This window comes from Musca domestica, unplaced genomic scaffold (genome assembly GCF_030504385.1).
Source record: "Musca domestica strain aabys unplaced genomic scaffold, Musca_domestica.polishedcontigs.V.1.1 13, whole genome shotgun sequence".
In the NCBI taxonomy this organism is placed as follows: Eukaryota; Metazoa; Arthropoda; class Insecta; order Diptera; family Muscidae; genus Musca; species Musca domestica.
In genome coordinates, this window is record NW_026712172.1 from 16,956,720 (window position 1) to 16,970,631 (window position 13,912).

The following is a 13,912-nucleotide window of genomic DNA, read 5'->3' on the forward strand; positions in this document are numbered from 1 at the left end:
AAGCAAATATTTGAAAACTTTGCAGTAGTTTGGGCAACATATAATTCTTTGGCAAAAAAAGAAACATCCGAAATGAGAAGAGGAGCAAATAAAATTAGAAAAGAACAAAAAAGGCAATTGAAAATGAAAAATCAACAGTTATTATGAAGTAAAACAAAGATAAAATCTTTAATAATTAATAATATTAAAAATAAAAAAAATAAAAATATGTAAAAATTAGGGAGCAAATGAGAAAAGAGTAATGGACTCTCTCTCTCTTTAGATCTCTCACTTGTTTTTTGTTTTAATTATTATTATTTTTTTAAACAGATAAACTGCCATCAACATTCAAAATAATTAAAAAAAATAAAAATTAGGAAGAAAATGAGAAAAGAGTAATACTATAAATTCTACTCTCTTTTGCGCTCTTTTAAATTATGAAAAAAAAATTAAAAATTATTTTTTTTCTTTATCAAAAAAAAAAAAAAAAAAAAAAACTGCCTTCATGCCTGCTGTCGTCCTCTATTTAATAATAAAAAATTAAAAACTAAAAATTAGGGAGAAAATGAGGATAGGGTAATACCTCTCGCTTTTTCTCTCCCACGTGAAGAAACAATTTTTAAAAATTATTTTTTCCTAACCAAGAAACAAACTGCCTTCATGCCTCCTGCTATCGTCCTCACCTCACTTTCATTAATTTTCATTTTTCCCATTTTATAATAACTAAAACTCAACAACAAACTACAACAATAAAACAATACGCATAACAACAATACAAGCATTTCTACACTCTCGCTCTCTCTCCAAAAAAAAAAAAAAACAACACCTTTATATGTAAAAAAAAATATTTAAAATGTTTTAATTTTTTATTTCAATTTCCTACCCCTTCCCATGTTCCAAAAATCCAGTTAAATGGTTCCGTGAAACCAGTACCGCCACCACGTGACGCAGTACCACCCAAAGATGGCCGCATGCGCAGTTCACCACTGCCGCCGCAGCTACCAGACCGACGTGGCATGCCGGGGGCCAGCAGTCATCAGCCACAACAAATTGCCCAAATTGTTGAGCCAACCATGGAGCAATTGGATAGCATTAAAAAATATCAGGTAAGTCCAAAAGAGAGATTTTTTTATCATAAATTTTAATCAACTTTGGCCAAAAACAAGCAATTAGTAAGATAAGCGCCTGAAAGAGGGCTTTGAATTGTACAATTTTCTTAAAGAGAATGTGATTAATTTTCAAGGCGTTTTTACACCGTGGAGCACTTAAAACGGTACTCTTGAGAGATTAAACGCCAAACCAGATTAAAGATAACTCAGTTTTGAACTTAAAAAAAAAAATTAAAAAATGAAAATAATAATAATAATAATAAATAAATATATAAAAATAAATTAAAATAAAATTGTCAGAAAATATCCTCAATGGAGGAAATTTATATTTATTTTCATGGGGAATTTCAATGTACAAAAGTTATTATAAATTTTCCTTTTCGATTTATAAAATATCTAAATTTCATAAGGAATGTCTGAAAGTTTTAATGAATTTTCTTGCCATCTCGATTTATAAAATTCCTGGCAAGCCCATAAAGGAATTACTTTGATGTAAAGTGTTGAGAAGAAAAATTCCCCAAAAATTTCCCTCAATGAGACTTAAAAAAGGGGCTGGCAAGTCTAAGTTCAAATTATTTTTGATAAAATGTCAATATAACAATTTCCCAAAATTGACCCTCAATGGAAAATTTTGTATTTAGATCCGATTTTAAGAAAGTAAAAAATACAAATTTCAAAAAATTTTCTTTAAACAAGTTTTTGTTTTTCAAGATTTTTATGAAGATTTTCCTATGGCTCAAAAAATAATTGATACGTCATTATATTGAATAATTTGCAAAAAAGGCTAATATTTAAAAATTTCCCCAAAATTTCCCTTCAAGGGAAATTTTATTTCTGAAATTTTTTATACAATTTCTTTGAATTTGGACTAAGAAATGATTGATGGGCACATATATTAATCAAATTACAATAAAACCAAAATTATAAAAATTCCTAAAAAATCCTTTGAAGGGAAATTTTTACTCCGACCAATTATTACTACTTTGTCTTATAATTTCAACTTTAATATATTTAGTAAGACTTAATATTAGTTAATTTTCAATCAAATATCAAAAAGAAAAATTTCCCAAAAATTTCCGTCAAACATTTCGACTTAAACAGCGATTGTTAAGCCTGAATGTTAATTAAATTTTCATTAAAAAAAGTAAAAATAGAAAATTTGCCTTCAATGAAAAATTTCCCAAGACTTTTCACTTCAAAGGGAAATTTTCTTTTTAAGATTTTAAATACATTTTCTTTAAATTTCGACTAAGAAATGATTGATGGGCCCTAATATTTTTCAAATTGCAATCAAAAAAATTATAAAAATTCTAAAAAATTTCCCTTGAAGGCAAATTTTTATTCCGAGTTTTTTATAATTTGGTAAAAAAGTAGTTAATTTTCAATTAAATGTAAAAGTAAAAAAATTCTCAAAAATTTCCCTAAATGGGAAATTTTTATTTGTTAAGTTTTTTATTGTTTTTTTTTTTTTCATTTCCACTTAAATAGTGATTATTAGGCCTGAATGTTAATTAAATTTTCTTAAAAGTCAAAATAAAAAATTTTCCCTTTAAGGAAAAATTTCCCAATTTTTTGCCCTTTTAAAGGAAATTTTTTTCTTTTTAAAATTTTTAATACATTTTCATTTAATTTCGACTGAGAAATTATTGATAGGTCCATATATTTACTAATTTGCAACAAAAAACAAAATTATAAAAATTATCAAAAATTTCCCTTCAAGGGAAATTTTTACTCAGACCAATTATTGCGAATTTTTCTTACAATTTCAACTTTAATATATTTGGTAAGACTTAATATTAGCTAATTTTCGATAAAATGTCGAAATAAAAACAATTCCCAAAAATTTCCCTTGTAGGGAAATTTCTATTTTTAGGGATTTTAATGGATTTTCTTTTCATTTTGATTTAAAAAATTATTTGTTGACCTATACATTGATTAAATTGCCATAAAAAGTCAAAATAAAAAAATCCCCAAAAATATCCCTCATTGGGAAATTTTTATTTTTGTAAAATTTTCACGAATTTTCCTAGGAATTTTTTTTGAAGGAACATTTTCATTTCTACAGGTCAACTGTAATTTCGATTTAATTTTTTTTCGATACCATTCAGTTTTTATAGAGAACTCCAGAGAAGTTATCTTCTTTTCTATAGAAGACTTCCTCCGAGGAGTTTCTACCAAAGGAGGTTTAAAATTCTTTCCAAAGAGGATTGTATTTCAATGAAAGGCTATTTCGAAAGAAGACATTGAAAGCACATGAATGTTTTCTAATCCATAAAAGACCCCTCGGAAACCTACTTTAATTCGAAGGTCCTTAGAGGGGTTTCCTATAGAAAGAAGTCAAATGAGATCCTCTTTTAATAGAAGATCTTAAATAATTAATTTTTCATTCATATAACCCTTTGTAGGAGTTCTCTTTTTCATGGAAGATATCTTGGGATCTTCTCCGTAGATTCTATCCTTCCCAATTAAAAGAGTTTCATATGTCTTTTCCATATCAGGTCTCTTAGATTCTATTCTTCCCAATTGAAGAAGTTTCTTTTTGTCTTAGTCTCATTCCCATTTCCCAGTTGTGTGAAAACAAAGTTCCTTAAGGCTCCTTAAGGTATGCTATGATTTTATAGACATTAATACATTCATTTGGCTCTTACAAGTCATTATTTCTCCACTAAAGTCTTAAAACATCTTTTCTTGGGTGATTATTACTTTTGCCTAAAAGTATGCTTTGGATTTTGTTACTTTCATCTCTAATGCCGTGTTCACAAGGCAAAACATTAAATGGGCATTAATTGTTTGTAATTTCTTAATTTTAGATATTTTCAATCATTTTTTTCTTTTCAAAATTTTCCCCAGATTTTCCCCACATTTTTCCCAAATTTATTGTTTTATTATTTTTTCCAATTGCATTTCATTTGGAATGTTAACCAAAAAAATGATTTCCAAAAATTTAGTGATTTATAAAATACCACAACACCAACCAGCATTCATGCACTCACACATACATGTGTCTGGATTTGATGCCAGGATAACAAATCAAATAACTACTAAATATATAAATGGATTTTCCATTGTGGTCTGCCACACAGTTATTTTGGAAAAATGTCCTGTGGCCCTTGATGTGCTGTTAACAAAAAAATTCCCATGAAATTTATTTTCACAAATTTATTTATAGAAATGTGGCATGTTTTATTACTGGAAAAAATGTAAAATCTAAGTTTTTTTTTTGCTTTTGAAATGCATTCCATTTTTAGCAAAGACATTTTGTATGTTCTCCTATCCCAGTCATGCATTACATTTTTTTGCCTCTCGAACCAAAAATATTTTTTTAGTTGGAATTTCATTCAGTGTTCACTACCCTTTTTGCTGGCCATTTGATTTAACCAACAAAAAAGGATTTCTATAATCCTGAAAGCATTCATTCTTGTTGGTTTTTTTCACTCTCTCTCTCTCTTTCTCCATTGTATGAAGTGAGTAGATTTGCTCTGGTCATCATCGAATGTGCATTGCATTGGACAAAAATTGTTGAATGACATGGTCATATTGGAATTTTCCAATGGCAAATTGTTTGCCGTCGTTGTTGTTGTTGCTTGAATAAATATGACTTGACAAGTTCAGCTGCAAGTTCTGAGTTGATGATGATGACAGAAATGCCAAGTGGAAATGTGTGTCCACAACTCAGTTCCTCAGGGGGGCAGGGATGGAAATGTTATTTTAAATTCAACCTGAAAAGAATTCAATAATTCATTTTTAAATATTTTAATACAACATCATTGGGAAATTTTGAAAAAGTGATGTTTTATTGGATTTGAGGAAAATAAAAAAATACGAGTTTTATGAACTTCATGGATATTCAAAATTTTGACCCTTTGTGGTGGAGGTACTAGAAGGAGTGGACCGACATATTCCATCTTCAGAGCAAATCTTGTGTTAGTAGAAATAATAGGATGTGTGAAATGCGAAGAGAATCGGAAGATTATTTCGGATTTTATAATCGTTTTGGTTATTCAAAATTTTGGCCCTTTGTGGGGGAGGTACCAGAAGGAATGGTCCGATCTCTAACATCTTTATAACAGATCTTGTGTTGATGGAAATGTTTCGATGTACTAAGTCTGGAATGGAGTCGAGTGTACATTTCGCGTTTTATGACCTTCATGGATATTCAAAATTTTGACCCTTTGTGGGGGAGGTACCAAAAGGAGTCTACCGATATATTCCATCTTTACAGCAAATCTTGTATTAGTAAAAATAATGCGATGTGCGAAATGCGAAGAAAATCGGACGATTATTTCGGATTTTATAATCGTTTTTGTTATTCAAAACTTTGACCCTTTGTGGGGGAGGTACCAGAAGGAATGGTCCGATCTCTACCATCTTTAAAACAGATCTTGTGTTGATGGAAATATTGAGATATGCCAAGTCTGAATGGAATCGAAGGATAATTTCGCATTTTTTGTGAACTTCTTTGATATTCAAAATTTTGACCCTTTGTGGGGGAGGTACCAGAAGGAGTGGTCCGATATATTCCAATTTCACGACAAATCTTGTGTTAGTAGAAATATTGGGATGTGTGAAATACGAAGAGAATCGGGAGCTTATTTCGGATTTTATAACCGTTTTGGTTATTCAACATTTTGATCCTTTGTGGGGGAGGTACCAGAAGGAATGGTTCGATCTCTACCATATTTTTAACAGATCTTGTGTTGATGTTAATTTTGAGATATACCAAGTCTGAATGGAATCGAAGGATAATTTCGCATTTTTTGTGAACTTCTTTGATATTCAAAATTTTAACCCTTTGTGGGGGAGGTACCAGTAGCAGTGGGCCGATATATTCCATCTTCACACCAGACCTTGGATTTATAAAACAATTGTGATGTATGTAATTTGAAGATAATCGGACTCTTACCTCACATTTTATACGAGTTATAATTATTCAAAATGTTGACCCTTTGTGGGGAAGGTACTCGATGGAGTGGAGTGGACCGATATTGTCCATTTTTGCATCTGACCTAGCACTATTGCAAATATTAAGGTGTGAATACATAAAGCGCTTATCTGGCTGGTTTAAGTCATCCGCTGGCTTCTTCGGAAATGAACAAAGGAGCCTAGGGCCAAATTCGAACTAAGTCAACCTAAAACTCCTTTGTTCATCTACGAAGAAGTCAGCCGATGACTTAAGCCAGCCAAATATGCGCTTTATGTATTTTCGCCCTTAGGATTTGCAAAGTTCAATTTTTTGCCATTCTTCCAACAAGGCTTTCTTCAAATCTTCTTTGCAAGATATGAGCATGCTGGCGGATTTTTCCATCAAGATAGCTCCATAAATTCTCTATGGGGTCTATGTCTGGACTCGCGACTGGTGTATCCATGACGTGGGGCCAATTATATAGCAGCCATGACCACACTTTATAGGTCTTGTGTTTCGGATCATTGTCTTGATAAAATGAATAATCTTCGCCAAGGCCGAGCTTTTTCTTACAGAGTTGGCAAACTTTCTTTCAAAATGTTAAGGTACATAGTCTGATCCATAATAACCTCAATAAAATTCAATACACCAGGTCCAAAGGCTGAAAATGAACCCCACAACAGCATCACTGACCCTCCACCGTGCTTCACTGCGGGCTTCATATTTTTGGCAAGGAGCTCTTCATTGTAGGTTTATGTCTAGCTCCTTATGCAGTATATTTCTTATTGTTTGAGGGCAAAATACTTTTCCCAAATCCTTTTCAACAATTTTTGCGAGCTTCCGTGCACTCAAAAATTGATCCTTTTTGATCTGCCGTAAAAAATATACTTCTCATCACTCGAGGTAAATATTTTTTTTTCCGTGTTAATATGTACCACAACGTCCTAGGCCCATAAGCTCCTGGGTATAATGGGTATTTTGCTTTCTTCTTCTCTTAAAAATATTTCAGCGGAACACACAAAAATATTCCATTTTTGCATCAAATTTATTCAGGAACCAAAAATAGTTTTACAGAACAAGACCATTTTTTCTATCAAAAATACCTAAAAATAAAATAAGTCTGTCATCCTTTGTTATTATTGTGGTATATACTTACGTGCCATATTTCCATTTTTTTTAAGTAAATATGTTTATAGTATTTTATCTGCATATTACGGGTATTTCAACGAAGACGTCAGTCACATTAATGCAATGCATTTCTATTTGGCATGCATGCACGTTCAATTTTTTGTTTGTGTTTGTTGTTTTTTTTATTCAAGTAGTCTACTTTTAGTGGCCAGCTAATGGGGAGAGACTCTTAGCCATTATCTACTCAAAAATAAAAACAAAAAACAAATACTCAAATGTAAATTAGAAAGAAGCAGCAGCAGCAGCCAAGTTCCACTTGGAGACTGTAGGAGATAGTCAAAGTTTATCATCAACTAACCTGCCATTTTAATGGTGTAGAAAAAACACACACAACGTAAATATATTTCCCCTCCTTCCTTACTCTTACCCAGATATACTCTTACACTTTCTCTTCTTCTCTTGTGAGTTTTGTGGTATGACTGAGTATTGGTATGCTAATTAATGCACACAGGTGTCAACCATACTCTTGGATAACTGTGACATGTTATTTTATGCCGTGGTTGTTGCATGATTTTGTTTTCTTTTGTTGTTTTCATTTTGTGTTGTTTTGTTCTGTTTTTTTTCACTGTTTTCTCTTCAAAACAAAAAAAAAGTAAGTAAATTACTAAGAGCTTGATTTTTCTTACAAAAACCAAATCTCTTACGAAATATATGCGTTTTATAATGGCCAAGGGGGAGGGGGTTTTTGTTGAGATGTGTTTTGTTGGTTGTGATGTGTTCTAAAGGGAATTTAAATGAAAAAAACAATTATTCATTTTATTTTAATTTATTATTTTTTTTTATTTTAATTACACCTTTATGAAATTTAAAAAAAGCCTTAAGCATTTTATTTAAGAATTTTTAAATTAATATTTTTTTTTTTTGCAAATTAAAAAAATGTATTTTTTATTTTTTTTTTTTTTGATTACGGAACACACCCTTTGTTCTTATTGTAACAGTTTATCGTTTGCATAATGCCCTTGACCTTTATGAAATTTAAAAAAAATCTCAAGTATTTTATTTGAAAATTTTTAAATTAATATTTTTTTTTTTTTGGCAAATTAAAAAAATTATTTAATTTTTTGTTTGGTTACGGAACACATCCATTATTCTTATTGCAACAGTTTATCGTTCCTTTTGCATAATGTCCCTCCATAAGGAATTTTATTATGTAAACTCTATAATATTCTAAAATTTTTTTTGCAAATTAAAAAAATATTTTTTTTTATTTTTTTGGTTACGGAACACACCCATTATTCTTATTACAAAAGTTTATTGTTTCTTCTGCATAATACCCTTGACCTTTATGAAATTTAAGAAAAAGTCTCAAGTATTTTATTTAAGAATTTTTAAATTAATATTTTTTTTTTTGGCATATTAAAAAAATATTTAATTTTTTTTGGTTACGGAACACACCCATTATTCTTATTACAACAGTTTCGTTTCTTTTGCATAATGCCCTTGACCTTTATGAAATTTAAAAAAAGTCTCAAGTATTTTATTTGAGAATTTTTAAATTAAGAATTTTTAAAATTGACAAATTAAAAAAATATATTTTTTTATTTTTGTTTGGTTACGGAACACACCCATTATTCGTATTGCAACAGTTTATCGTTCCTTTTGCATAATGTCCCTCCATAAGGAATTTTATTATGTAAATTCTAAGGGCATTAGATTTCCCCACCTCTGATACAAATATACACACTATACGCATACCTACCAACACACCCCCACATCCCCACATAGTTGTTGTTGTGGTTCTGTACTAATTAAACCTTGACCTGCAATACTTTGACACAGAACCACACATGTTTACACTAATTTCCTCTATTGTTTTGGCAAATGCATTATGATGAGGAAGAGGAGAGAGAGGGATAGAGAGAGAGGGGATCAGATTATATTTGCATGCCACTCATTACGTTGTTTGTTTGTTTTTTTCTTCCTCTCTCTCTCCCTCTTTCTCGCTCACAGTCAATCAGGTCATAATAAAATTTGTAGGTTTTCTTCTTAATGTCCGGTAACTGGCCATTTTGATGGTTTTCACTAATGTTGTTTTTAAACTAAATAATTTAAACACAATTAAATCAACAACACGAAATGTAAAATGTTAATTAGTTTAGAAAAAAAAAAGACGACAGCATGACAAGCAGTGGCAACGGAGGAAATGAAATCAAATTGCTGTGGTAAACCTGTTAAACGGCTTCATAAAAATTTAATGCCACCGTGATTTTTTCCCCTACTTTTTTTCTTCTTCATTTTAATGTTGTTAGAAAATGGAAATGTACATAGGTATATGACAAAATCGAAATCGAAAACATTTTATTTGGCAAAATATTATTTTTTTTCTGGCTACCACGACGTGACGGTGGCGTGAGAAAAAAAAAAAAACTTGGAATAATGTGTTTGTACTCTCAACATTACAGAGGGCATATATAATTTGATACGACCAAAATGTGTCTAATCGAAAACGGCTGTAGATCCTAGGTCTGTCCGGACCAAATCCATTTCAGGACATTTGGAGTCGATCTAGGGTTGGCCGTCCGTTGCCTTTTAGAACAAGAAAAAATCATTAAATTTTGGGCTAAGTTTGCAAATCGTAATATTTTTAGCAGTACTAAGTGATGTGTGGAAATGGACAATATCGGCCCACTCCCTCAAGTACCTGCCCCACAAAGGGTCAAAATTTAGAATAAGTGCATCTCTCATAAAATTCAAAACAAGCATCCGATTATTTTCAAAATCGACACATTGCAATATTTCTGTCCACCCTACATCTGGTATGAAGAAAGAATAGAACTAACCATTCCTTCTGGTACCTCCCCCACAGAGGGGTAAAATTTTGGAATAATTATATCTCTCATAAAAGGCAAAATAAGCATCCGATTGTCTTCAAATTTCACAAACTTCAATACTTCTACCAACGTAATGTATGCTGCGAAGATGGTGCATATCGGCCCACTCCTTCTGGTACCTCCCCACAAAGAGGTCAACATTTTGAATAACTAAAAATGCTCATAAAACGTGAAATAAGTATGAGATTTCTTTTAAACTCGGTACATTCCAATATTTCTATCGACACAATATTTGTGGTGAAGATGGTAGATGTAGGTGTACTCCTTCTGGTACCTCCCCCACAAAGGGGCTAAAATTTTGAATAATTATATCTATGAAAAAATGCAAAGTAAGCATCCGATTCCCTTCAAATTTCACACATCTCAATATTTCTACTAATACTATATTAGCTGTGAAGATGGGAGATATCGGACCACTCCTTCCGGTACCTCCCCCACAAAGGGGTCAAATTTTTGAATAACTAAAACGCTAATAAAACGTTAAAAATAAGCATTCAATTCCTTCTAAACTTCACACATCCTAGTATTTTTACTAAGACAATATCCGTTATGAAGATGGCGAATATCGGCTCACTCCTTCGCCTACCTTCCACACAAAGGGTCAAAATTTTGAATAACTAAAAACGCTCATAAAATGCGAAATGAACATTAAATTCCTTCTAAACTTCACACATCGTAATATTTCTACTAATAAAATATATGTTACGAAGATGGTGCATATCGGCCCACTCCTTCTGGTACCTCCCCCACAAAGGGGTCAACATTTTGAATAACTAAAAACGCTCATAAAATGTGAAATAAGCATCCGATTGTCTTCAAATTTCACACATCTCAATATTTCTGCTAACACATGATCAGCAATGAAGATGGAATATGTCGGACCACTCCTTCTGGTACCTCCCCCACAAAGGGGCTAAAATTTGGAATAATCAAAATGCTCATAAAACGTAAAATAAGGATCAGATTCCTTTTAATCTCGGCACATCCTAATATTTCTATTGACACCATATTTGTGGAGAAGATGGCGTGGATCGGCCCACTCCTTCTGGTACCTCCCCCACAAAATGGTTAAAATTTTAAATAATTATATCTCTCATAAAATGCAAAATAAACATCCGATTCCCTTCAAATTTCACACATCTCAATATTTCAACTAATACAATATCAGCTGTGAAGATGGAGTATGTCGGACCGCACCTTCCGGTACCTCCCCCACAAAATAGTCAAAATTTTGAATAACGAAAACGCTCATAAAATACGAAATAAGCATCCGATTCTTTCGAAACTCTATACATTCCAATATTTCTACCAACACAAGATCTCGTATAAAGATGGAGTATATCAGTCCCCTCCTTCTGGTACCTCCCCCACAAAAAGTCAAAAATTTGTCGTAACAAAACGTTTATAAAATGTTTATTTTCTAAGAAATATCTTTATTTTCGTTATTTTACGTATTTTTATCTCCGCATCCCCTCACCTCCCCTCCCAAAAAAAAATTTCAATTGAAATGCAAATATACCTGTTTAGCCGATTCAGTTCAATATCTATAACACAATACCTGTATAAAATCTAACCAACAAAAATTAAATATATTTAATTATAAATTCAAACAAACCTGTAGCCAGCTTAACTCCTCTGCCAACAACAACACCACCAACGACGACGATCACAACAACTTGTTAATGTAAATTTAGTCCAGAAAAAACCCTAAACTTTGAAATGCATTTCGAAAGCAGTTTACTTTTGTTTGCTTAATTATAACAGCAGCAACAATAACAACAACAACAACGAAGAAACCCACATTTGCTGTTGTCACAAAACTGATATTTGTTCACATGGTTTTGGGAAGTTCCAAAAGCAGCAAAAAAAAGTAAAGGTTTATTTAACACTACCAGTACCGCCACGCCCACCCCACCCCGCTTGCACTTGCACCTGCAGCCAGGCAAACAACCAACAACACCACCCTCAAAAACAGCTTTTTTTAACGTATTTGGTATCTTCATGAGGTGTAAACAAATGTTTTTTCCAGCAATGCATTTGAAACGAGGGAGGGTTGGGAAAGTAATAGAATTTTTTTTTATTCCGGAAGAAAATATAATTTTTGTGTTTGTGTCAATTCATATTTAGGAATAATTAGAATTTTTATTTAATTATTTTATTTATTTTATCATTTTTATTTTATTTATTATTATTATATATTTTTATTTTTATTTATTTATTTATTTATTTTTTTTTGTGGAAAAATTGGACATTTTTTTGGAGGAGAGCAAAATTCTATTCAATTTTAATTCTGAAAAAACTGAATTTGTTTCTTTATTTTTGGAAGAGAATAGTTGCAGACGAACATTCAATTTTGACTTAATTTTTTCTCATATTAAAATTTAGTATTTTTTTAAATTCAAGAATTTATCAACTCATTTTTTACAGAAACGCTAAATTCTGCAAAATTTCTTTCTTTATTTTTTTTTTTTTTTTTTTTGGAAAATTTGTTCTTCATAAACTTTTCCCACCACCCCTCGTTCTAGTGGTCTGTTTTCATTTATTTATTTTTGTTTTGTGGTAACTGTGCGTGCACTTTGCCTCATTTCTGTTTTGACCATATTTATTGGTCTTCTCTTAATATCGGTTTTGTTTATTTTGATTTTTTTTTTTTTTTTTTTTGGTTTTGACCAAACTCAAAAACATTCTACTGTTGCCATTAGTAGTACCATAAACACCACCACTACGACCATTACCCCATTGACCTCTCTTCTTCTTCTGCTTCTTGGGTGGTTTATATGGCAACCAAGTGTTAATTACTTTTGAGAATTTGTTAAAAGTTTTTCTTTTTTTGAGAATTATTTCAAAGAATATTTATGGGAATAAATTTCTTTTGGACATAATGTGAGCGGGATGTATTTGCATTAAAAATTAGATAGAGATAATGTGGGAAAATATAAAAAAATATTGAAATAAAAATCTAAAAATAAAAATTAAAATTTATGAATTTAAAATAAAATTAAAAAAATTAAAATGTATATTTGATATATTTTTAATTTACTGTGTATTTTTTATGAAATATTTAATTTTTTATATTTATCAAATTTAATTTAAATTTATTTTTAATGGATATTTATATTAAAAAAATAAATTAAATATTAAATAAAATTAAATTTAAATTAAATAAATTAAAAAAAATATATCTCAATTTTTTATTTTTTTTTTGCATTAAATAAATTAAATAATACTAATAAAAAAATCGTCGATTTAGATTTTTTATTAGATTTTTAAAATTTTATTTAGTGTCTATTTTGAAATAATTGATTTTTTTATTTTTAATTATATTAAATAAATTAACGTTAATTCCCTGAAAAAATATTATGTTTTATTAGTCGAAAAACACAACAAATTCCTTATTTAATTACATCAAAGTATTCTCCATTTAAATGCGTTTCTCTTTGAATGGCATTTTCCCACACAAATTGAAGAGAAAATTCATCGATATCACCTCTCCACGAAATATTTACCATAGCACTACCATGGAAAAATTATTCTCTTTACTCAACATTTGCAATTGGAATTGAAGAGAGAGTAGGTGAAATTCCTTGGTCTTGCCTTTCCTTTAAATATTTACCGCTAATGTCAGCCACCCACTTTCTGTATATTTAATTTCAAGAGAACATTAAAATTGATGCATTGATTATTTACCGCTAGGTCAGCTCTTCTCTTCAATCAAATACGAATTAAAGAGCTACAGTTATTGATTTTTTGGATTTCCTCTATTATATTCTCCATGTCAATGTGTTTCTCTTTGAATGGCATTTTCCCACACAAATTGAAGAGAAAATTGATCGATTTTATCTCTCCTTTTAATATTTACCATTGCACGACCCAACTTCACCCCATTACCATACTAAAATTAT

At 30.6% G+C, this 13,912-nt stretch overlaps 1 protein-coding gene across 1 annotated transcript in view; it reads left to right on the forward strand.

Annotated features, from left to right (window-relative positions):
- The window catches only part of LOC101892292 (uncharacterized), a 304,676-nt gene that overhangs the window by 263,160 nt on the left and 27,604 nt on the right, over nt 1-13,912 (forward strand). Inside the window, exon 9 of the mRNA XM_059118748.1 lies at nt 888-1,085. Coding sequence (XP_058974731.1) covers nt 888-1,085 — 198 coding nt within the window. The remainder of the gene's footprint in view (nt 1-887; nt 1,086-13,912) is intronic.